At 43.5% G+C, this 25,389-nt stretch overlaps 2 protein-coding genes across 6 annotated transcripts in view; both read right to left on the bottom strand.

Annotated features, from left to right (window-relative positions):
* anks1b (ankyrin repeat and sterile alpha motif domain containing 1B) overlaps positions 1-1,413 on the bottom strand; it is a 278,973-nt gene extending 277,560 nt beyond the window's left edge. For all 3 annotated transcript variants that reach the window (XM_085387689.1, XM_085387686.1, XM_085387687.1), the window contains exon 1: positions 783-1,413. In XM_085387689.1, the coding sequence (XP_085243815.1) occupies positions 783-913 (131 nt within the window). In that variant the 5' untranslated portion in view covers positions 914-1,413. The remainder of the gene's footprint in view (positions 1-782) is intronic.
* Positions 1,414-6,476: 5,063 nt separating this feature from the next.
* bltp3b (bridge-like lipid transfer protein family member 3B) overlaps positions 6,477-25,389 on the bottom strand; it is a 32,629-nt gene continuing 13,716 nt past the window's right edge. Inside the window, exons 5-24 of one of the 3 annotated variants that reach the window (XM_085387671.1) lie at positions 24,892-25,081; positions 24,668-24,808; positions 24,059-24,226; positions 23,299-23,479; positions 23,112-23,195; positions 22,851-23,012; positions 22,324-22,439; positions 22,099-22,240; positions 21,412-21,605; positions 20,559-21,305; positions 19,582-20,267; positions 17,258-17,341; positions 16,430-16,578; positions 14,892-15,049; positions 14,655-14,805; positions 13,784-13,825; positions 10,412-10,671; positions 9,911-10,016; positions 9,584-9,741; positions 6,477-7,979 (exon numbers count right to left, since the gene is read on the bottom strand). In XM_085387671.1, the coding sequence (XP_085243797.1) occupies positions 7,851-7,979; positions 9,584-9,741; positions 9,911-10,016; positions 10,412-10,671; positions 13,784-13,825; positions 14,655-14,805; positions 14,892-15,049; positions 16,430-16,578; positions 17,258-17,341; positions 19,582-20,267; positions 20,559-21,305; positions 21,412-21,605; positions 22,099-22,240; positions 22,324-22,439; positions 22,851-23,012; positions 23,112-23,195; positions 23,299-23,479; positions 24,059-24,226; positions 24,668-24,808; positions 24,892-25,081 (4,048 nt within the window). In that variant the 3' untranslated portion in view covers positions 6,477-7,850. The remainder of the gene's footprint in view (positions 7,980-9,583; positions 9,742-9,910; positions 10,017-10,411; positions 10,672-13,783; positions 13,826-14,654; positions 14,806-14,891; positions 15,050-16,429; positions 16,579-17,257; positions 17,342-19,581; positions 20,268-20,558; positions 21,306-21,411; positions 21,606-22,098; positions 22,241-22,323; positions 22,440-22,850; positions 23,013-23,111; positions 23,196-23,298; positions 23,480-24,058; positions 24,227-24,667; positions 24,809-24,891; positions 25,082-25,389) is intronic. The other 2 variants (XM_085387668.1, XM_085387669.1) reach the window with 2 other exon arrangements.

Here is a 25,389-nt window from a genome sequence, read left to right as displayed (position 1 = left end):
ATGAATGCTGCAGAGCAGCTTCAAAGCCAACTTGGACGCTGTGCCTGTCAGGCCTTCCCAGCATCATGTAAAAAAAATAAAATAAAAAGCCATGGTGCGATATAAATACCACACCGGCATCAGTTTAGCAATAATAATATTTTCCCGGAAATACCTCATAGCTGCACAAAAACATATATAAAACAGACTGAACTGAAAATTACAAACACTTGCATTCTGTTAGTGTGTGGAACTCTCTCGCCCTCTCTAAACACTCGACCCAGTCGTGGGATCAGCAGAGGACAGGAGCTGACTCCCCATTAAACTGTCACATATTGACAAATTCTGCCTGGGATAATAGGGTGCTGTGTCTAGTTATGATTTGGCCTGATGCTCGTTTGTGTGGCTTTAAAAGTGCACTTTGCTTCACATGCTGGTCTCTGGACTTTGCATAACATTCCTCTTCCCCTCCTGTGTCAAGCAGGGTTTTGCAACCGAACACGAAGAGCCCCCTAAACACCCCTATTGTCTCCGAGAAGCCCTGTGGTGGTACCGAGCAGCTGACACAGTGTTCAGTGCGGAGGTCTTTTTCTGCAGCTCAGAGTAGGGCTGGCTGACTGGAGCTGCGGTTTCTTGGCTCATTTCTCGTGCACTGACCTGAGATGAAGCTAAAATGTGCCTAATTTTTACAGAGTGGACCCCTCCACCCTGTGGAATCCCCTCCAGCACTCCCTCCTCCGGGGTTCCCCGCCCCTCCGGACATTGTTGCGGTCATGGAAAGCAAATTCAAGCAGGCTGCTTACCTTAGTAGGTTGGGCAGAGGGATGGAGCCGGAGCCTGACCCCAGTATTCCCTTCTTTCCGCTCAACAATTTCTCCACCAAGGCGACATTCCCAGTCCGGGCGGCTTCCAGCAGCTCCTGCTCCTTCCCCATCCCGGACACAAGTTTGCAACGACAAGGAAATAGAAATCCAACAAATCTCCCATATACGCCTCCTTTCCTCCCACCCCCGACACCTTTCTTCACTGTCTGGTGTGGGAAAGCATCAGAAAGGATTCCTATCACTGCATGCTGCTGCTGCTGCTGCACGGTGGAAATAGGTGTTACTGATGCTGCAGATCAGCTCTGGCGCGCACTGCTCTCCTAAGTTCACGGGCATGCACGGGTCCGCTTCACTGCACTTCTCCCCGGTGCAGTGCAATCAGGAGCAGCGGGGAGAACCGAAGCGAATCCCTGAAGTGTGAAGTGAAGAGTAACCAGGGTTTAAAAGAGAGAGGGGGGACAAAAAGGAAAAACAAACTCCTTCTCACTCCCAACTCTCACTCCCCTCCGCTTCTCGTCTCTGACGCTCCTGCCGGTAACAGCCGGGAGGTGAAACTCCATCCGCCGCCACAACAAGCTCTCCTTCCCCCAGCTGCACTCCTCTCCTGCGAACCAAGCGCACTGCCCGGTGCTTTTCTGTGTCGCCTGAACCTCAACGTCAACTCACCTGTCGTCAAACACTGGGCTTCCTTTTCCTGCTTACAAAATAAAACAACTTTTTTTATTCTCATCCTAAATCCTTCTACATCTCACACTTGAGTGGTTTTGGATCCAGATAAAGCTGGAAGCCAGCAAAAAAACTTCTCCAAATCGAGAAGATTAACTGCTGTTATGGGGTACAATAGCTACATTATGGAGACAGAATTTCGGGTTAGGTAGGTTGAATAAATACCGACTTGTTTAGATCTATTTTGAGGCCCGGTAGATACTTTATGACAGTATTTAGGAGAGCAAATTGCTATTTAGCTTTCAATATAAGCAAAGCACAATATTATACACCCTAAACAAAGCAGCAGAACTCATTTGGGGCTAATCATTTATACAAATAATCACTATTATTTCTGAGCCATGTTTACTTCTGCTGCACTTATTCCCAAACACATGTACTGCTAAATTAGTACTTTTTTAATGGCCCCCTGGAGTACTGGGTCCCCCTGGGGTAATCGGCTGTTAATTAGAAGCCTTCTTTCAAATCCTTTTTGCTTCTGGTGCTTACTAATAAACACTCTGGAGATAAAATAAGCTAAAATCATTATGCTATTCCTGTACTGAAGAGAATCTAATTAGATTTTGTCCCTTATCACTTATGCGATGCTAAGCCTTTATTTTGAAAGCACTCCTGCTGTGCTTCCTCTGTTACCACGGGTTACCTGACTGGCAGACTTACTGTACAGTCTGGGCGTGGATGACGATGCTACAGCACCAACGGGAGGCTATGCCTTTGTTAGGTTCACACTCGCAGCAGCCACCGGCAGTAGCAGCCGCTGCCGCTCTCACACCTCAAACTTATTCTGGCACACTTGCACATGCGCACTCCTCCTCTGTGCGGACAGTGTATTCTCGTCACTGCTGAATAGATTTAGAAGCAGGTGAGCTCCTAAAATATCCCGCAGTCATGCTAGAGCAGAGTTTGTGTGAATGCAGAGGAGGGATTTGTCGTTTTTTTCTCTTATGTTTGCTGATGTGACAGCCTGGGAAACTGAGACTCCCTCCACCCTCTCCACTGCGCCCCCACTCTGCAGGTCGGTGCAAGCTTGGACCTGCTAAATTGGAATTTAGAAGCAAATGTTGCCTTTAAGCACTCCACCTGCAGCTGCAGTTCCCCCCCCCCCCGAATTTTATAAGCGCTTTTAGGCAATTCAAATGATTAAAGTCTTGAAATTAAAGAATAATTTAAATATGCATTTATTATTTTCTTCATTAGTCAACCTTGGAGCAAATAAAACTTTACTTTTTCACATCTATGCGACGATGACAGTAAACTACAATTCAGCTTTTATGAGTTTCAGTATATTAGGTAAGAATTTAATATCTAACAACCCCCAAATTATCCAAATGTTTTTGTTTTATTTTTAAATTTTTTAATGACCTGATTATATTTCTCAGAAACATACACCCTCAGCTGCTGCTGAGGCTTCAAAGGCTGTGTGTGCTCGCTCCACGTGTTTCCAGCTGTGGCAGCATTCAGATTAAGGTCCTGCGTGTCACCTGTTGATCTGAAATCAGGTCAGCAATAGCAGATTTCGGCAGCGATGGGGGAAAACAAGCTCTTTGTTCGCACAGACTTATGATATTACTGTCATCCTTGCACCCACATGTTAGTGATTACATGATGCTGCTCAGTGAGAGAGCTGGATCAAGCCTCTGCTTGCACAGGTTACTACTATTATTGATTATACAGTATTTATGTGACATACATATCCCAGTAATGTGTAGGTCTGCAGATGTGAAATAATCATTTAAAAACACATGTCATCATGATCACATGTTGTTTACTTTGTGAACATGTAGAAGCTTAGGCTGGTGGAAATGTATGGTGGCCCTGAGGTGCCAAATGCATACATAAATTGCTTTTTACAAAAAACAAAACAAAAACTCATGAAAATACAGGTGCTACTTCATGAGATATTCTCACTGGTCACTTCATTAGGTACACCTTATTGGATTGGGTCCCTTTTTATCTTTGTAGCTGCCTTAATTGTTTGTGGTACACCCACCCAACAAGTTGCTGGAGACACTCCTCAGAGATTTTGGTCCGTACTAACACAATAGGATCCCATAGTTGATGCAGACTTGTCTGCTGCACATGCATGATGTGAATTTCCAGAGATGCTCTGTTGGACTGAGAGCTGGTGATTGTCAAGGCCATTTGAGCACAGTGAACTCATTGTTATGTTTAAGAAACCAGTTTGAGATGATCTGAGCTTTGTGACATGCATGGTGCCATCCTGTTGGAAGCAGCCTTCAGAAGATGGGTACACTGATCATAAAGAGATACTCAGGTATGTTTTGGTGTTTAAATGATGCACAGTTGGTACTAAGGAGCCCACAGTGTGCTGAGAAAGTATCCCTCACACCATTAAATTACCACCAGTCTGAACCGTTGATTCAAGACACGATGGCAATACTTTAGCTTTCTGATCTTAGAATGTTTTTCAGTCTATTATTGTCTGCTTTTAGCGAGCCTGTATGAAATACAACCTCAGTTTTCTGTAATTAGCTGATGTACCTAAGTGGCCGAAGAGTCTATATTAATCTTGTTCAAAGTAGTGAACCTACCAGCAGACTGTCATTTCCTTCCTCATAAGAGGTGCCACTAGTATGACTGAAAACAATAGACTGCGTGGCACAAGCTGAAATTGAAATGCTCCTCTTAAAAAAGACCAAACAAAACCCATTTCTTCTGCAATACTATAATGCTTCTATAATAATTCAGTTTTTTTATTAAACCTGCACACTATCATTGTATAAAATATCACAGGATCGCTCCAACGCTGAACTAAAACCAGAGGATGAAACAGTGAAGAGGCAGCTGCAGCCACACTGGGTGTTGGACACAGATTTTGCACTTCGCACTCAGCCGAGACTCAACCTGATGCCTCTCTCGTTCATCCTATTTCCCACAATCCTGCCGCACATGGAGCTGGCAATCCTTGCACTCTGCTCCACACACACACACACACACACACACGCACGCACGCACGCAGTATATAAGTGAACGTGTAAACTTTGCTTACATAAATGGGTCTGCACTGTGACGTAGCTGTCATCACAGACACATTAAGCTGCAGTATGTAAACAGCAGAGGAGAGCAGAACTTTTCTGTCTCTTAGACACACACACTTGAACACTTAATGTCCTTCTATGACTCACTGCACTTCTCCAGCCATAAAATGTCATGACCATTTATGTTCACAAAGACCAAACGCTCTGCTGCAGCGCTTCAGTGCAGCACGTTTGAGCCGACAAAGTGGCTGCACTCTTATTTAAAGAGCTTCACCCTCCAAGCTTCAATATTTAGCAGTATTTCTTACACACACACACACACACACACACACACACACACACACACAAATGAATGAGCAGTTTTAAAAGTGTTCATTAATCTAGCTTTCAAATAGAAGTTTCAAAAGTAAGTTATGTTGCGGTTGTGCTGTCAGAATGAATTTTTATGTGTTTTTAATTTGTTATTTTTCAAAACATGTGTTAGATACGTTTGACACCAGCGTGCCTGTTGTATTCATCCAGCCAAATTTTTTTAGCACCTACATAAATTTACCTCTCAAATCAAGTCACATACATTTTGTTAAAAGCCTTTTCAATTTGTGTGAGAATCAATCAAAAAGGGGCAGTCGTTAACCTAACCGGTGTCTTGGTGATTTTTAGGAGGCCAACAATGCTGCTGTGTAAATTGTAGATGTATGAGCTATACGGCTGTGCTTCAAAAACAACACATTTTCACATACAAAAAAAATGAAATATGTAGTGCTCCTGTATAGGCTGAGATAAAGTGTAGAAATAGCAGAAATCGCTGAAGCACTAAAAGACCAGGAGAAACTGCCCATTTTAGAAAGACAGTTTCTTAGGTTTTCACAGGAAAGCAAAGAAACTATAAAGCTCCAGTATTAAATCAGCCAATGTGGTTTTTCTCTTATTAGCCAACAGTGATTAAAGTCCAGCTTTTAAAGTTTGGTAGCTAAAGAGGGAGCCTCAATAGTCTGAAGCTGAAGACGACAACTATTTGACAAGGGATAAGACAAAGACGCGTACATATAAACATCTTTCTGCCCCTGTTGGATTCAAACTATCATACTGTAACAGTGCTAGGTTAATGCAGTGTTAAAGAGTCGGAGTTAACGTTTGGTAAAACTTTGTGCTATGGCGCTCATTTTCTATTTGTTTAATACATAGTTGTCATACAATTATAATGCCCTACTAAGCATAATCATGTTCTATGCACACCCTCTGGGCCATTAACTAAATAGAAACTTCACCATCGAGCCAGAAACAGTCATAGAGACTGAAATTGGAGCTCTTAATGCTTGTAGTTTAGTTGCATAAAAATAGGCGGCGTTTTTTTTTTTTAAGCGCTATTAAAGGAAATATCTACTCTCACAGTTCCTCCACCTTAAAAGGCCCAGACGGAGCAAAGCATGGTAACATTGTATTCTATGAAGGAAAACTCTTATTTAATGGCCAAATAGAGAAAGCAATTAATATGGGATTGATAGTGAGTTTAATAAAGAATGAATAGGCAACTAATAAGCAATGAGGTAATGGTGAATATGTTGATCTTAATATTTTAGATCAACATATTCACCATTATAAAAACATTTTAAAACATAGCTCAGCGTTTTTGTCTTTTTCCAAAACAAATGCTCACAGACCGAAGAACAACGTCAGTGTGTTTTGTTTGTTCATGGCAGTTTGTGTTTCACATTTTTAAGTAATGAGCTTTAGACGTAGGCACGGGAAGTCTCATAATGAGCCGAGAAAGATGTCTGCAAAGAACTTCACACCCGACACTTAGAAAAAGTGAAACCTTTTCAGTCGGATACCTTTTATTATTGTGAGTATTTCAGCAGCTTTGACAGACAAAAATACAACTTATTATTACGTGTGTATTTTTTCTTTTTTTAAGATAGTTTTTTTTTGGTTGGGGGGGGGGGGGGGGGGGGGGGGGGGGGGGGAGAACTAAGTCTAGGAAAAATGGGCCAAAATAAAGCAGACGTAAAGTAAAACATTCCTCTTTAAGAAGACAGCTCTGTTAAAAATCTAATTTCAAGTCTGAATCGCTCATTCGTGGAGGCAACTAGCTGTGTTTCAGGAAACCAAACAAATCAAAACATTGTTTTAAATTAAAAAGAAAAAAAAACAAACATCCTGAAATGAATAAATGCACCTTCAGACCGATTTAATGTTCCGAATCCACAGACACCAAAAACTATCCTTTTGTGCTGTGCCGAAGCATGTGCTGTTAGAAAAGTCACTCCCCCTAAAGTAGCCGCACAAGCGTGAGGCATGGGCACATGAACAGATAGTCTTTGTGCGTCCACGGAAAATAAAATAAAATAAAATTACATTAGATGGCAGATTAGAAAATTCACATAAAGACACACACACACACTTAAGTAATCAGGCAGCTTTACGGTGCCCTAATTTTCCTCTTTTCTCAGAGTGGATGTTTATTTCCACTGTCTCTACTCGTCGGCTCAACTTTTCTCTCACAGTTCTGATTGTTGTATTTACATTGCCTCAGTTTTAAAAGTGCAGCACATGTTAAGGAGCTATTTACACATAATTAAAAAAAATAAAATAAATGGGAATGGGTGCGGGCGGGGAGGAACAGACTGGTGTCAAAGCCATGGAAATTCACACTTTACTTGTAAAGAAATGCTTGTTCTGACTGAGACATACACTCATTCAACTGAATCACTGCAAAATCATTCAAAGTTCTGTAGAAAATAGTTATGTGTTCCCATTCTTGCACAATATACACTGTACACGCTGCGAGGACGAGCAGGAACATGATTCGTCGCTCCCCTCTGAATATGAAAGCGCTGGATTACAAATCGAATTTCAGCGCAGTGCAAAGTAAGACATTCCTCTGAAGATACGACATTCAGCGTTTCCCCATGCCTACAGGTCTGAGTGAAGCTCACTGACGAAAAGCTGGGATGCTTTTTTTAATTGAAACTTGAACAACAGAAGCAGGTTTCTGGGAATGGTTTTCTGTAGGCACGACCAAAGTTAGAAATCTCATCCTCTTGCTGTCTCACACAAACACACAAAGGTGCGCATTTTATCCTTCTTAGCGCTGCAAACGTGTGAATTGTCCGCAATTAAAAGTGGAAAACAAAACAGATGACGAGTGTGTAAAAATGCGTTTTCTCAGAGTCGTCAAAGACTCGGGATTGTTTTATTTGTATAAGTCTGAAGTCACGCGGTGGCTCGTGAAAAGGGAGCCCCCATTGTAGTTTAAAAAAAAAAAATCATGTTCTTTTCCTTCTCATTTTGCGAGACTTGTAGGGTCTTCGAGAGTGGCGGTCTAGCTGGTGCTGACTTTGAGGTTCTTCAGTCGGTGAAGCAGCGAGTCCTTCTCCATCTGAGCCTCAGCCAGCGCCATCTTTGCCCGGGAAAGCTCCACCTTTAAACACTCATTCTCTTCGATCAGCATCTGAAAGAAGAAATAAATAAACATCACAATCTGCCCCACATACAGAATATGGAACATTTCATCCTTCATTGACCGCTGACATTCTCAGCAGTTCAGTTGCTGTTAATCAGCCAGCTCCAACCATTCCAGTCTCAGTTTCCCTACAGGTATGAAGTCATTCAGGTGTCTCATCGGTAGGCTTATTATACCCTCCCAGGGATCGCTGCTTATACGAAAACTTAAGAGAAATACTGCTTCTTTGGAAAGTTGGGCTGAACAGAAAACATAACGACTGCAGCAAGTTTTACCACAAAGAGGAAGAAGAACAAGCAACGGCTACAGTGAACAGTTTCAGGGGCTTTTCGTGTCTGATTCCACTGAACTATAGTGTGGCTTTTGCACATAATGACTTCTGTCTTTTAGCCGTGACCAAAAAGCCAGATGAGACAATAGGTCTTAGCTGCCTACAGTATGATGTAAAATTCTTGAGTCATTTCTCATTTCTTTTTATTGTGCTTGCAAAGAGACAGATTTTGTGGTAATATTTCAAAGCAGTCTTAATCAATAGAAGAAATGGACAGAGACCATTTAGACTCTTTGTTACTAACATCCAGTTTCAAAAACACAATTTGTTCATCAACAGTAGCTTTGCACCTACAGGGTGATCCCCAGAGAGCTATTAGCTAAAAGCTCAGTGTATCTCAGCATAGTGTGCAGTGTGTCTTTAAAAAAATTGGAGGAACTTGAAAAAGTGGAGGAAAAAAAAAAGCTATCTATATATGAAAGTCATCATCTCCTTAAGAAATAGGAAAATATCCAGTCAAAACCTGAAACAGGACCTGAGAGATGCATCTGACCCTTCAGCTGATCCATCTACTGTTCACTGACGCTTCATCAGAAATGGTCTCACCATCCAATATCTGTATCTGGAAAGCACCTGATTGGCAGTGGGTTCAGACTGGCCTCCTCAGAGCCTGGACCTTACCATTACTGACGCAACATGGGATCATTTTGACAAAGAACAAAACAAAAGGCAGCTAATATCCAAGCAAGAACTTTGAATGTCCTTCAAGAAGCCTGGAGAACTATTTGTGAAGACTACTTAAAGAAATTACAAGAAAGTTTGCTTAAGAGAGTTCAGGCTGTGCTGAAGAATAAAGGTGGTCAATAAATTGCTGCACCTAATTTCCATTTTTCCAGCAAAAATAAATGCAGAGAGGCTCAAGACTTTAAACAGTATTGTAATTCCAAACAGACCCTCGCCGTGGGATAAAGTTTAAAAGGTAATTTAGCTATTTTGGTGGCAATGAATAAGCATCGAGTAGATTGTAGATCTGGCTGAAAATGCAATGCTTTTCCTAAGTTTCTAAATATCACTCCCACTGTGAAACAAGCTCAAGCCAAACACAGAACTGGAATAGCTTTACCAAAGCAAAACCTGGCACACCATGCTTCAGCCTCCAGAATGATCAGAAAGAAACAACATTCTCATTTGGAGCTGTTTGTAGGAGAAAATGACAAAGAAGAAGAACAAAAACATGAACATCAACACTGTTTGCACATGTGGTGTTTGTTTATTTTTGCCTCTATGCTCTCTTTCCACTGTGTTTTGCCGTATTTCTCACCTTCTCCTTGTCAGATGGAGGGGGGCTTGTAGGCGGAGCCTGAGTCTGCGTCGCCTTTGAAACACCACAGATGCCGCCCACAGTCTCAGGGACTGGACTCAGAGAGCTGTCAATCACTGAGGCCGCTTGCTTGGGTTTGGCCTCTCCTGCTCTATCCACTGCGAGGAAAAAGAGAGAGGGAGAAGAGGAGGGAGTTCGGATGTGTGGATGCAGCGAGCGTGGACTTTAAAAAGCCACTTAATAGGTCATCTTATATAACTGCAGTGAATCAGCGCTGGAGTGGAGGTGGAAATATCTGGCAGATGAAAATGCGTGCACGTTTGTCACCTCCTATAGAGAAAGACCCGTCGTCTCTTCTGTGTACGATGAGGCTGTCGATGTGCAGCATGACCGGCGAGGGCTCCGAGTTGGGATTATCACGAGGGTCATCATCCTGCAGGAGACACAGCACATGTTGTTGGGACTGAGTGTACCAGAGACAGAATGAGGGAGACGTTTAGTCCAAATCCATTTTCTCAAATCAGTTCCACAGCAAAGCTGCTTGACCATGAAAGAACCAAACAGAGAGTAGAAAGGCCTTTTCTTTCTGTGTCATTAAACCTTTAGTTCAAATCCAAATGCCAATTAGGCCACTGTTCAAAATATTTAACTTGATAACAAGAGAGTGCTTTAGTCTGAGGCAGTGAGTTATGGGCTCCATTAGTAAAACTGGATTTGAAGCAATGAGACAAATTTCCCACTGAAACAGTTCTGTTGGTGTTCTGCAACAGTAACCTCGGGGTAAAACACAAACTTTGCAAAGTACAAAACTGAAATAAGTCTTTTCACCTTTAAATCAATGTGTGTGTCCCTGATGCTGATCTCCATGGGCAGCACCTGGGAGGCCGAGTCGTCCTCCAGGAAAAGGGAAAGGTTGCGGAGCGAGGACATCATGAAGCTCGCCGTGTAATCGTGAAGCTGCAGCTGGAGGAAGCCGTTACGTTCAGCCAACGGGGAGTGGGCGGCGGCCCAGGGCCCGCTTTCCAGCCGAGCCCGGACCGCCGGACCGTGAAGGCCCTGGATGGATGCAGAGCTGGTCTCGCCGCCAGCTGGGAAGGAAGACATGTAAGCTGTTAACATCAACGCTACATTTGTGAAGCTTGGAGATAAGACAAGTCAGCTTAAACACACCCGACATTAAAATCCACCCAACATGAAATAAGGCTGGTGTGTCTTTTGAAAGTGTCCAGGAATCTGACAAGAAGAAAATTTCACTTCTTGTCTAATTCAAGATTTGGACCGTTTTAATCTCTCTGTGTAATCAGGTCAAACCATCAGCTGATATTAGCTGACTGCAAACTTTTATCTCGAGATGTTTTTGAACCTACTATGAACACTGGTCTCAAATTTATGTCAGAGAAAAAAAGATGGTGCCAAAATCTCTCTTTTTTTCCTTTTTCATTCCCTTTTCTCAACATCAGTGTAGAGTCACTTTATTAGGTACACCTTGCTAGTACTTGGTTTGATCCGCTTTTGGCTTCAGAAACAACTTAACTCTTCATGGCACAGATTCAACGAGGTGCAGGAAACATTCCTCTGAGATTTTGGTTCATACTGACATGACAGCATCAAACAGCTGCTGGAGATTTATCCAGTGGATGGAAGTAGGAGATATCTGAGTAAAGGACACTCATTTTCATGCTCAAGAAACCAGTTTAAAATGAGTTTTGTGACATTGCATGTTATCCTGCTGCAAGCAGTCATCAAACAGTCGGTACAATATGGGCAGACATAGTCGGCAACAATACTCAGGAAGGCTGTGGTGTTTAAATGATGCTCGGTTGATACTATGGGGTCCAAAGTGCACCAGAAAAACCCACTATTATCCCAAACAATTACTCTACCCGCAGCTGTTGATACAAGGCAGGATGGATCCATGCTTTCTTGCTGTTTAAGCTAATTCTCATCCTGCCATCCGAATGCTGGGGCTGAAAAATCAAGAAGCATCAGACTCTTTGGGTGCTACCATTCACGTGGATGTCACTTACCACCCACCAAAACACTGCAGCAGACCAAGCACACCATGTCACACTACCAAAAACTGCTCAGGAACCACTAAAAGAATGTCACAAAGAGCTTTGGGCACTGAACCTCGAATTATCTTCAACCAAATCTGAGCATCGGTGATTTCCACAGAGGTGTCACCCCGCAAACTACATCATGAAAAGGATCCACTGCTAACACCCACCAGGTGGGACTATACACTATTAGGCACTATTGAGCAGGGCATTTAAGACATTAATAAAGTTTAATATGCTCACATTGTTGTCACGGTGAAGTTTAAGGACGTTCCTTACTTCTTAAAATGTGTCAAAAACATCTCGAGGTCATCACGGTTACTTCTTCTAAATAAAGGGTGAATTTTAATATCAGGTTTACACAAGCTCAAAGTAAGAGGTGGGATGAATGAAAAGACAGAGGAAGAATAACATCAGAAAGACGAGTGGGAGACGGACTTGAACAGAAAGTTAAAAAGAAAGAAAGAACGAAAGAAAAGAAGCCGGAAGGATTTAAGAAGGTGGGCTGAAGGAGATCTTTTACAGTCCCATCGGCTCTTTCCAGCTGTAATGTTTAATTATTTCCAAAGCCTGGGGACTTGAGGGTTTGGTGGAAAATACAAGCAAAAGTTTTCATTTAATACTTTTTTATTTATTATATGAATAAAACACCTAGCACATCTAAGCTCCAAGGAGCTGAAAAGAAAAAGGTTTGCTGGTGTACTAATGAAAAAAAGAGTTTCACCCCTGAAAGACTTGAATATGACTACAGGAACTACAAAATGTGACTGTAAGAATCCTATTTTTTTGCTGGGTTTTTTTTGAGAAACAGAAGTAAAGAAGACAAAAAAATGAGTACAGAGAGAAAGAAGACGTGAAGTGAGAAAAGTCTCAAGGAGTCGTCAACGTCAGCACACAAAAGGGGGACATTCACTGGGCAAGCGCACAAATACAGACAAGCTTTTGAACAGGTGAGAGAGTCGCAATAGGAACACAAGGCATGAAAATGGCCACTTAAAGAAATCACTCTTTTTATTATGACAGCGAGAAGCGCGTCGCTTCCCTTTCAAACGCTCTCTAAAGGACAGTCAGGAGAAGGTTAATACTGTAGGGCAACTGCACGCCTAGCAAAAACACTCAAAGACACACACACACACACACACACACACACACACACACACACACACACACACACACACACACACACACACACACACACACACACACACACCGAATTCTGTCAGCTTTTCCTCAGATAAAATTGCATATTCTCTCAATCCTGAGCAGCCAGGGTTGAGGCGAAGAGAGGGAAGATGGGAGTGGGTGAGGAGAGAGAGCGAGGAAGCCGGCAGCCAAGAACTGAATGACTGTGATAAGACAGGGAGGGGAGGGGAAATGGCCTACAGAGGGAGAGAGATGAAGGAAAGGAAAGGTGAAGGAAAGGGAGGGGTGAATGACAGAGGATTAGTAGGAAGATGGAGTAGGACCTGGAGGGAAGAGTGAAAAGGAAGGTGGAGGGAAACAAAGAAGGAAGAGGGGGGGAGGTAGGATAGCTTTTGTGAGAGGAGGCGAGGGGTAAAGCTGGCATTTCTCTCATTGCCTGAATCACTGGACTGAAACTGCAAAGTCTGCTGCAGTGGAGAGATGAGGTAGTAGGAGGGAAAAAGAAAAAAAAACAGGGGAGGATGGAGAGAGAGGGTGAAAGAGGAAGGATGGGAGGATTTGGGGTTAAAGCTGTCAGCACAAAAAGTAGCTGTTACCCTAAATATGGCACGAATGTGCGTAGATTTGAAGGTTGCAGGCCTAATGTTGCAAATAATGGGACCACTCACTCCATTACGGTCACATTTATCCTCTGTTAAGTGCCACACACACACACACGCACACACACACACACACACACACACACACAATACCACATCAGCACCCCGTGCTGCTGCTGCTGCTGCTAAAAAAAAAAAAAAAAAAAAGGAGCACCACACACTCCTCATGCGTTGCAACACACGCCGTCTGCATCTGCAGCGCATGCCACTGAGCAAGTCCTGCAAACCGTAACACACACACACACAAACAAACAAAGAAACACGTACACAGATGGAAAAAGAGGCACGAATGCAAGCATGCACGCTAGGCTACAGATGGCGCATTAACACGCAGCAGTTACCTTGGCTGCTTTGTGCAGGTATTGGTACTGAACACACCATACCTGTGGGGAGTTATGGAGGGTAAATAAAAAAGGTGAAGGGGGTGGTTGGTAGTGGTGGGCTGTTAGTGTGCGAGTGTGTGTGTGTGTGTGTGTGCACTTGAGAAGATAAGTGGATTCAGACTCAGGCTGCATTCATCTACCAATCATCACACAGGGATGTGCCATGAAATGTCTGGCTTTGTCCCAGAAACTCCACCAAGGATGGCAATTCATTCTCAAATCTGAGAAGCACTCAAAGCCTTAAATGATCAATAAATCACTGCTGTAACTGAAAACAAACGTCTTTTTTCCCCCAACACTCTCTATATATCACCTTCCTGCTTTCACTGGCATCTGCTGAGAGAGAAATGTGGATGTCCTGATGTAAGCTGCTGTTCACCCCATCATTTCAAATGTGAACAACATTTTTTTTTAATGTCAGGTGTCGCCTCAGTATCCTGATGGTCTTTTCCAGGACCTTTATCACATGTTCCTTCCTCTCCCTGTCCTAATGATCCCTCTTACTCTCTGAAACACTCCACCCTCCACCTCCTCAAAAAAAAAAAAAAGGGATAAAAAAAAAGGATAAAAAGCCACAAAAAAAAAGCTGTAGCTGGATTGAGTCTAAATCCATTAACAAACACAGGTGCACACAATTTTACGTATTAGCACTGGTTTTGCTAATTATCAATTGACAATGTGGCAATATTCATGTGATAGTTTGGCATTTGTAACATTTAAATAAAAAAACACTCAAAAATAATTAGAGCTCACATGAAAAGCTGTTTGTCTCATGCTCATTCTCAGACAAAACTTTAAAACATGCGCGTAGCCGACTTGCATTTCTTACCCAGGCTGCGGTTGCTGAGGTACTGTCTGAGGCTGACATTTCCCAGCTGGCTGGGTGTGACCCGGCCCACCTCCAGAGCCACGGCTGTGCTCTCGCCCATGGCCTCCATGCCCACACACACCGACTGCACCTTCAACACCAGCACTGACACCTGGAGGTGAGGAATACATATTTAAAAATCGAATAAGCTGCGCATGCTGGCTTTTTATTGTTCATCCCAAAACCACTGTTTCTTACTGTATCTTTGGTGGGCTCATCAATGCTCTGTGATGCTGCGCTGGCAGAGTCGGGGGACTCTCCCCCCTCGTGCTCCTGACCAGTCGCTGCCTCGATGGCGCTCTCTGCGGTGCTTTGTTCACTGATGACGTCCTTGAAGCCTGAGATGGACACGTCGTCTGCAAAGTACATAAAGGAATACAAATGTGACACACACAGACAAATAAACACATGTATGATCATGATAAAGAGAACCATACACCCTCTGATGAACTCTAACGTTTTACATAACACATAATAAAAAGGATCTGTTATAAACTAAGTGCATGTCGTGATTCAATAGTTTGCAGAACCACCTACAAGAGCAATAACTGAGCTCACCTTTTTCTGTCCAACTTAATCAGTGTCTCAAAGTCCTTAAGAAGGAATTTTGGCAACTCCTTTTTAACAACACTGCTACTTTAGTTCATTGAAGTTTGCAGGCATTCGTTAATGCACAGCTCTCTTAAGGTCCCACCACAGCAGCTCAATCGGGTTGAGGCCACTGCAGCACCTTTATTCTTTTCTTTTGCAGCAATTCTGTTGTAAATTAGCTACTTTGCCTGGAATCATCGTCTTGTAGCATGATCCAATTTGGGCCAAGCTTTAGCTGGACTCAATGACTGCAAAAGGTGCCCATGTCCTATGGTTGCAAAACATGCCCAAATCATCGCCCAGCAGTTGTGCTGATATGCTGTGTCAGGCTTTCTCCAAATATAGGGCTGTGAATCATGTCCAAACACCTCCACTCTGGTCTCATCTGTCTAAAGGACACTGTTGCAGAAGTCTTGTGGTTTGTGTAAGCTGTGCTGCCATGTTCTTTTTAGAGAGAAGAGGCTTTGTCCTGACAACCTTTCCAAACGCGCCGTACTTGTTCAGTCTTTTTTTCTAGCTATGCTGTCATGAACTTGAAATTTTAAGACATGAACCTGTCTTGTGACAGGCCTGTAGTGTCTGAAGTGCAGTTCTTGGGCTTTTACAGTTTATCTGAGCATTGCAGGGGTCTGAACTTCTGGTGAATTTGTTACATCATCCACTCTGTGTTGAATGTTTCCCACTTCTAAATAGTCACTCAGTGTATGATGATGGACTTCAGACTGTTTGAAAAAAATGCCCAAAACCCTTCCCAGTTTACCAAAACCTCAGCTTTTACAAGTGGATCTGATTAACAGCACCTGCCTACTATTTACCCTCTTAATCCCTGTGGAAGCCTTAAGGCTGTAGTTATTTTTTCCACACGCAGCTTCTGCATTGTTGGCCTAAATTTTGTTGATCCAGTATAGTATATCATGTTTTGTATTCATTAGTGTAACTTTTTCCTTTCTCATGTAATCCAGTTCACCAATGCACAACCAGCACAATGCTGCCACCTTAAGGCCAAACAGCAAGCTGCAACTACACCTACACAAATCATTAAATCTTGATCCCTGCGGAGATATGCTCTACTCCATGAAACACATAAGAAGTCCAAAGGTCAGGATAAAATGGTGGAGCTTAGTGCAACTACACGATATTTTTACCTCTTTCCAGCAGGCTGTAAGTGTCTCCATCCTCCATCAGGTAGCTATCTATGGAGATGTTGTCCAGGGACTGCAGAGAGGGGCTCTTCTTCATATTTTTATAGGACACAGAGAAACTGGACTGGGAGCGATCCCGCATCAAACGACCACTACAACACACACACATACACGGGCGCATGAGGAGGTGTGACAGTAGTGACCATAATCACCCCGATCACTCTGTTTCTGCTTGAGGTACAATTTTCATGCATGCAATTAATTCTAAGTTATGACAAATTTATGACAGACTGAGTAACAGTGACATAAAAAAGGAGTCCAGTGAAACTATTTCATCACATCTGATAGGAGTTTGTGTTATGCCGACACTAGCCGACACCACAGTGCTCTCTCTGAGCTGACAGAGCCTACTCGACAAGTCATGAATTAAATATCGCTTCATTCCTTTGTGTAGTGTTGTTTAAGGTCACGTAAGAACCAAGTGTGCTAGCCTCACCAGAGCGCCAGAAATAATCTCAAGAAAAATTCAGATCAGACAAAAAAATAAAAGCTGCTCCCGACAGACTGAGAACACAAGGCGGGGGGGGGGGACTGTCACAAAGGAAGAGCTTCCCATTTCATCTCGACCATGAAGGGTTAACAAATAGACAGCAAACAGAGGGGAGAAAAATAACACATACAGACATGCACTCATGCAAATGCATGCCCACAGAGGATGCACATATACACATTTGCATTTGTACTCATCCACAGACTGCAAGCAGGAGGACACACACACAGGGTACATGTACACCCTCATTAGCACAGCTAGTCACAGATCCAGTGGCTTACATGTTGGACATGGAATAAAGGGAGGTGGATCTGCTGGAGTTTGAGGAGCTGAGGAGATCAGATACCACAGACAAACTTCCTTTCCTTGATAGAGAGAAAACACACACACACGCACACCTCGCATGGGTCAAAGCAAAGGTCAAGAGGCAGAAAAGGAAATGAATGAGTTAAAACACAGAACATCCAAATGTCGACAGACGGCAGATGAGAAAACACATGTAAGAAAAGACAGCAGCTTGTGGCTGGCCAACATTCAGAAAGTGAGACAGGTGATGTGAGAAGACTGAACATTCAGACTGACGAGCACTCATGTGGGAATTCGACACACAGCTCTTGTGTTCAGGAATAGACATGAAATTAGTGAGAGAAAGACTCATGTAGGTCAATGACAGCGAGGCACAGAGGTCTTTCTGAAAAAGCTGTCTGGATCATTTAACAAAAGTCTGACAACTGTGACATACGATCACTTCTCTGGATTCAGCACCGCAACGCTATTTAAACTGGGTGCAAATCATCTAGTAGAAAATATGTTTGCTGGTTTACTTATAAAATCTAATAGATATTTGATTTTTTTGACATTATGTTTGCAGCTAAGGGTGTACTCAGCACTTAGTACCGTTGTCTTATCCTGTGCCTACACACTCCTGCTCCCCATATTTTACTCCATTGCTTTTCTCTCTTATAAAAGGCACAACTAGTTTCATATGACAGTCACCTACGGAACCACTTTAACCTTTTACATGCAACTAAAATAGTTGGCCAAAAAAAAAAGGGATTGTTTAGCCTTTTTCCTACATAAAGAACTTTATCAATTCATTAACTAACAACCCTGCTGTCAATTAATTTTCTGTCAGCTAAATCAAGTCATCAGCTGAACATTTCTGGACTACTTATTGAAGGCTGAACTAGTCTGGAAGTGGTTTAAGTGGTATGTTTCAAGCTTTAAAGATCATATGGAAATTAAGATTTCAGCTTCAAACATTAAGATTGTTTGAGTTTGTTTATCCCCCCCTCAATTACACATTTGATTACTCTTCCTCGTCTCACCCAAACTGGTCAGTGTAGATGTCTGCTCATCCCTGAGCCTGGTTCTGCTGAATGTTTCTTCCTGTTAAAAGGGAGTTTTTCCCTCCCACTGTCACCAAAGTGCTTGCACATAGGGTGTTCATATGACTGTTGGGGTTTTCTCTGTTGTATTATTGTACAATCGACCCCACAATATAAAGCGCCTTGAGGCAACTGCTGCTGTTATTTGGGCGTTGTATAAATAAAATTGAATCAAAACTTTTTCGAACTCCACAAATAAAAAAGAAACATATCCCAATTTAAAGTTGCCTGTTGTCACTTTCAAGGGCCTATTTTTGTGTTTCTCAGTTATATTTGGATTACTCCATGGAAGCCATGATCTGATCTGCAAATGCATATTTGCAATTTCGCAGTTTCCTCCCTGGTGACGAGAGCTCCGTTTCCAGCTACAAGCGCACTCTTCAGCACAGAAGAGAACAGAGTATCCAAATTGAAGGAAACACTTCAAGACTAACACAACCGGGGGCATCCTTTTCTTAATAAAGAGTCCTGCTGTAACATCTTAACGCCTGAGAGAGAACGTCCTGAGCTGTGGTGCAGCCACACCAACACAATCCCCCCTCAGCCCTGTTCGTAACATTTGGCTCCCTGCAAAGTTACATTTAGGTTGTAGGGTCACTTTTAATAAATGAAAACCAGGGCAAATCTCAAATGCACATGAACGAGTAGTCAGATCAACCAGAGAGTGATCCAAACGCAGCAGGAGTGATGAAAGTGATGACACAAGGAGACGGCCTTTCAGGGGATATGTTTGTTTTTGTTTTTTTATGGGTGTGATTCTAGTCCTTGTATGGTAGCAAATTTGGGCTTTAGACCTTGGTTGGATAAAACAAGCATCTGTACAACATTAGTTAGGATGTTGACATTGTAATGGCCTCTTTAACATGCTTTCCCGACTGGAAAAGATTCTACAAAGATTAACTTGTTAATCAACAAAATCATCAGCAGACTAACCTTATTAAAATTATGCTTTGTTGAATCCTTAATATTTTTTTTGTTTCTCTCTTGGTGTTCAGCACTAACTTAATAATGCACTTACACAGCCTGTACTGCAAGCATCTGATTCCTGGTAGAGCGATTCCTCTTCTGCAAATGTGTGAAACTGAACTGTATAAACAAAACTAATTACTGGCTTATCTCAGCGGAGTCTAAATGTTGAAACAGCACAGTTCTGCCTTAACGTATTAGTAATGACTCTGTTGTGGAAACTAATAGCATTCGTGAGACAAACTGAATACCTGGATATTGACTGAGGCATCTTTGCAGCCTTGTCTTTGTCACTCCAGTCTTTGCTGCTGAGTGGATCAGGCAGATGGTCACATGGTTGGCTTTTGGAGTCTAACCTAGATCCCATATCATCACCTCCAGACAACCCATCCATCAGCACCTCGCCACCTTCATCTGAACTCCCCCGCCCAGTCCTTTTAGCTGGAGTCCTCTCCTCCACTGACGTTTTGTGGTTCAAGTCGGGATGTGTAGTTGAAGTGGAAGCGGGAACGAGAGGTGCAGGAACCTGCATGGGTCCTCCCTCTAAGCCATGGCTACATAGCAGCTGGTCTACAGTGCAAGACTGCTTGGCTCTTCCACCTTCTGAGCCAGATCCTTCATTGCCTTTCTCTCCCCCGTCTCTCGCATCACTCGCAGGCTCCAGAGTTCCTCGGCTCTCTGAGGGCGACAGCTCCGAGCCTGGAGGAGATCCTGAACCCTCAGGCTGCGGAATGGGCTTCAGGAGCAGGGACACCTCTGCGCTTTTGAGCAGGAGGCCCAAGCAGACGGTGAACGGCTGGCGATCTGCCGGATGGTGGGAAGGATCCTTGCGGTCTCTCTTGGAGCTCATCTTCTCCATATCCTGCTGTAGTGTCTGCTGCAGGGATTTGATGGTGCGCTGAAGCTGCATCAGAAACACATACTGCCGATGGCTTACCTAAACACATGCACAGAATAAAGGCGTTAAAGATGTATAAATGTGTTAATGCTGTGAAGCTTTTTTCAGGGGGTTGTTAACTATCAAAGGTTTATTGTTTAACTTCTTAACTTTCCTGTCTCTTTTCAATCTGTGATGTTTATTCTTTTTATCCCTGTAAAGGTAACAGGTCAGAACTGTTACCATTACCAATTAAGTAGATTTTCCTTCCTATTTAGGTTTCAAACCAACCAAAAGATATGGAATAAAAAAAAAAGCAAATTAGATACAAAAGCCTTTATGAAAAAATACCTGAGCGCTCAGATGCTTCTGCACATGCACCAACACATGCACATCTGCATCTTTATCTGATGACAAAGAGGAGGATGAGGAGGGCAGACTGTCTAGTGAGAGGGGTTTATGGAGACCATTACTGGCTGGCAGTGCTGAATTGCTATTGTGAGGTGATGATGTCGTTGCATCAGTGCTGTAATACTCCTTTAATAATCGCTTCCTCTGTAAACGTGCGACAGCCTCCGCTGACGAGCTTCTGGACAGTCCTGGTCCAGCAGCACTCCTCAGCTTCTCCTGATGCTGGACGAGCTTTGCTGGCTGACACGCCCACACAGTTAGAGGGAAGGAGTCCACAAAGGGCTGGGGCCGCCCTTTACCTCCGCGGGTTCCTTCATAGTCCACCCAAAACTGGGCAAAGTGCAACGCCCAAAAGTCAGTGGCTGCAGGCATCTTGAGGGCGTCCGTGCCCATCGTGGGCACCACCAGGCCCCGATAAATGTCGTGCAACTTGGTGTCCTGTTCGTGAGCGTGGCGCTGGAAGACGGGATGGAGGATTGGTAAAGAGGATGAGGAGCGAGGGAAAGAGGAAAAAGATGAACAGAAGAAGGGTTCCTCTTCAAAGGCCTGCAGAAGGGCTTCAAGGTGGGATCGTGTACAGTTGGCCGGGTGTCGGGTGTTAGTGGCTGCCATTTCTGAAGTCTGAATTGAGATGGAGCGAGGCAGGTCAGCAGGCGAAGAAGAGTCCTGATCAGTGGGAATTACGAGCTAGTGGAGAAATAATAATAATTTTTAAAAAAAAGGCATGAATCCGAGAAAATACAGTCCAAGCTTCAAACCAGGAAACGGCCTATCCCTCTGCAATCCTTCTTACCTTCAGCATGAGGCCGTCAACCCTGATGTCAACATGCTCGTCTGGTTTTTGAGAGTCATTGAGCTTGTAGATCTCCATGAACTGCTCCAGACTCTGCCTCAGGTCGAGGGCAAAGAGGTTGAGCCACACCAGGCTGCGAGGATCCAGGACCAGCTGAAGGGCATTGAGCTGAGCATAAAGGTTTGGACACGGAACTGGAGGAGCAGAAACATGATGGAAAAGATGGAAAGGTTACATGATATTTAGAAACACGTAGCAGAAAGTAATAAGACACTATACGCATTAAAAAAGAAGAAGGAAGGAATGGTACTTAATTTGCTAAATGTTATTTTCTTGGCTGCACACTCGAAGTCAGAAAAGTAAAAAACCTTTAGTGGCTCTCATAATGTGTGCTAATAGAGCTTGTGAGAAATCCATAAATGAATTAATTGGGTGATCCCTCATCCAGAGCACTGAGTGTAATTCAGAAAAATCAATGTTCTCTCAGCCACACAGGAGTCAATGACTAACCCCACAGCTCACCGATTGGACTAAATGGACTCGAAAGTGTGATGGGAGATAGAAAACCTACCATGAAGCAGAGCCCGGGTTTAGAAAAATTGTTATTTACACAGCGCACGATCAACTCATTTATTTGTGAGGTGAGAAAATAAATGTATCCTGAGTATCAAGGCACAAAAGTCTTACTAGGGTAGTCTTTTCCATCAGGGAAATAGTATTCTGTGAACTCTACATGGATGGCCGGCATCTCTGACGGAAGGTACAATGACTTCTTATTACAGGAGATCATGGTCTTGGGGCTGGAGCGGCGCTGGTCTGCTGTTGAGACCTGAAAAATGAATTAAAGGTAGTTGAGAAAATGTATACAGCCTCAGTGATTTCCTGCAGAAAAAGTCTGCAACATTACTGAACCTGATAGATGCTGAAGTCAGCCACCCTGAGAACAATTGAGCTGGACATGAGCTGAGCCTTGGGAGTCTGAGGCAGAGGAGGACTGAAGGAAGCGCTGGAAGACGTGTTTATCTTACCTGGAGGGAAAAGAAGAAGGTATGTGTAGGTAAAACAAGAGGAAATGACTAAAAACACAACAGCAGAGAGGGCGGCAAACAGTGTCACAACTCAGTTCTCCAATGAGAAACTTCTGTGCCTAGACAAAGGTGTGTATCACCGCACCAAACTGTGCGCAAACACACCGCGATACCTGGCTCCAGGCACCAGCAGCACTGCGCTGGAGGCTGTGCGTGTGGGCTCCAATCTAGTAGTGAGGAGTGTGTCTCACTAAGCCCTACTGCTCCTCCTCCCGCTCCTTCCTGACTTCCTAGAGAGCCATACACATCGTCCCTAAGGGACACTGGAGGACAGAAAACCCACAGGGGTGATGTGCTGTGGGTACAACAAAAATGCACCTAACACCTGTGTGTGAGCGTGTGTGCTTTTACCATGCTTTGGGGAACTGTGGGTGTGGCTCGGGCCTTGCTGGTCTCGAACTGTGCTCTTTAACATCTCCACGTTGGTCCTGAATTCATCCAGGAGGCTCCGTGCCCAGCTCTCTCTTGTCTTAGTGGCGTCGCTGTAGTGCATCCAGTGAGCGCAGCTGTCACCTATGAAGATTGAAATACAATTAATAAATTCTGTTTGTTTAAAGTAAACAGTGTTTATTTTGTTTGGCAGATTACTGATCTCAACAGCTGAATTCATACCTGCTCTGTGGAAAGGGTAGTAGTCCAAAGTAATGGAGCTAAAGGAAAGCTGCATGGCTCCACCGGTTATCCTTTTATTGACGACTATACACCAGAGGCAAAAAACAAGAGACCTCAAGTTGAAAACAATCATGCTTGTCATTTGTGTGCTTAATAAAGTAAACACGTAAAGCTGCACATGCGTTACCTTTGTCCTTAGCATGGATATCATCGCAGATGTGCAGGTCTAGGTGTGTGATCTGGAGATGGTGCGATGTCTCGCACACATCATAGGCGCTGAACAGCTTGGCCATGGTTGCACTCTGGTCAGCAGCTGAGGACGCCTGTTGGGTGCGAACCTGTTGGGCTGAAGGGGGCGGCGATGACACCTGGAGAACACAGAACGTTTTAAGTGTTGACGCTTTGCCCGTGTTATAAACGCTCTGATAGATCATCCTATTCTTGTCACTGATGAGGTTTTCAGTTCATTTCCTACAAGAGTGACTCATGAAGATTGATGAGTCCAATAAAAAAGATGAGCGGTGAAGTACTCGGTGTTTCCACCAGGTGGCATATAAGGCCAATTTACAGGAAACTGATTCATTACTGTAAAGTAAAGCTGCTGAGATATAGGAAGGTGTGAATATGAGTGGGCGATGGCTGTCTGTACATTTTGTGTCTCTGTGTGTGTGTAGAGAGCAGGAAAGTAGGACACTGACTGAAAGAAGCTAAAAAGCAACAGTGAAAGACATACTGTGGGCACAAATAGGGCATCAGACGGGATTTTGACAAGCATGAGGACTAAATATTACACCATGGCTCATTCACACACAATTAGAGCATGAACAGGAAGAGGAGGAGGAAATGGGAAAAATGGAAAAATGGGGAGGGTGACAGAAAGAGGGGAAAAAAAGGTAAGAAAATATGATAAGCGTTCTCTATGCGTGGAAAACGTCACTGACTGGTACCTGGTCTTCTGTGGCCATGCTTTTCCTCTGCTGTGCAGACTTCTCCATAGCCTCACTGAGGGACTTGGCATACTGCACCATAGCTTTGAGCTGAGAGTCTGTCAGCACCCACAGGAGGTCATCCAAGATCAGAATCAGCTTGGAGGCCACCACGTTACAGTCTTTGATCTGAATCACACAGAAGAGTTGCTATAAACAAGCAATATGCAGGTGGAGGTTCGCCAAGAGTTTCCAGGAATGTAACATGACACCGAATTCACAAGAACATTTATCAGATTTAAAACAAACAAACAAACCGAATACAGGTTTTTGCAGTTTAAGGAGCATCTGTATCTTTGTCCAATAGGAACTCAGCAGGCCAATTACTTTTGCTCAGCACACTAAAATCCCCTTTGTGTTGAAGAAACTGCATACTGGTTGCCATTTTGGCTGAAATAAACACCAGCTGTTTAATGAAGCACTGCTATTGGCCCTGCAGCCTGTGAGGCCACACAGAGGGGTCATTGTTCACAGTGGGCAAGCCGATGTTGCCTAGAGTCTGGGTTTCAAGCCTGCTCCGTCAAATGTCATAGCATGAATATCTGAAAGGGCACATGCGTGGTATCTAACCCGTCTCTTGAGAGTGACTCGGATCTTGGACTGGTTGGTGATGAGGCGGATGGGGGCGCTCAACATCTCGTGCTCGGCGCTCTGGATAGCGTCGGCCTCGATCCGGATCATCTGCCAGCTGATCTCTTTAAATGTCAGAATCTGAGCGAAAGAAAAAAGGGCAGTAAATGAGAACGTTGTGTGTCAAAATACCCTTATTTTGTTTAAAACTAACAAACACCGACCTCTCCTTTCTGGGGGTCCTGAATGCGAGTAAAGCGTAGGTCACCGATGCTCCAGCTGGTGTTGACGCTGTAGACCTGCAGCTGGGAGAGCTCAAAAGACGCGTTAAAGGCCTTGGCACTGATCCGGATGATAATGGAGTTGATTGATAAGGATATGCCCTCTACCACCTTCTCAGCAAAACCATATTCACTGTAAGATGCACAGAGAGGGGGGGGCAATAGATCATTAGTAGCCTGTCAGTCATCTGCGTCTTTCAACAAACAAAAACCTCACACATCATCTAAATAACCGCCATGTTTTGTATTCATTAATTTTTGAAGATAAGCTTTATTGATAGCTGTATAACAAGCAAAGTAAATATTAGTCTTATCTCTGAACTTTGATTTGTGACCTTTATGATCAGAAATAAACTCCCATCCCATTGTTAACTCATAAAAATGACCCTTTTTTAATACTAGTGGTTGAGTAATTAATATTTTTTAGAGTGGGAGGGTTCC

The sequence above is a fragment of the Rhamphochromis longiceps genome, linkage group LG17 (assembly GCF_057381845.1).
Source record: "Rhamphochromis longiceps isolate RC_006_pf linkage group LG17, R_longiceps_female_GT1.1, whole genome shotgun sequence".
NCBI lineage: Eukaryota > Metazoa > Chordata > Actinopteri > Cichliformes > Cichlidae > Rhamphochromis > Rhamphochromis longiceps.
This window is presented reverse-complemented; position numbering and strand designations above follow the sequence as displayed.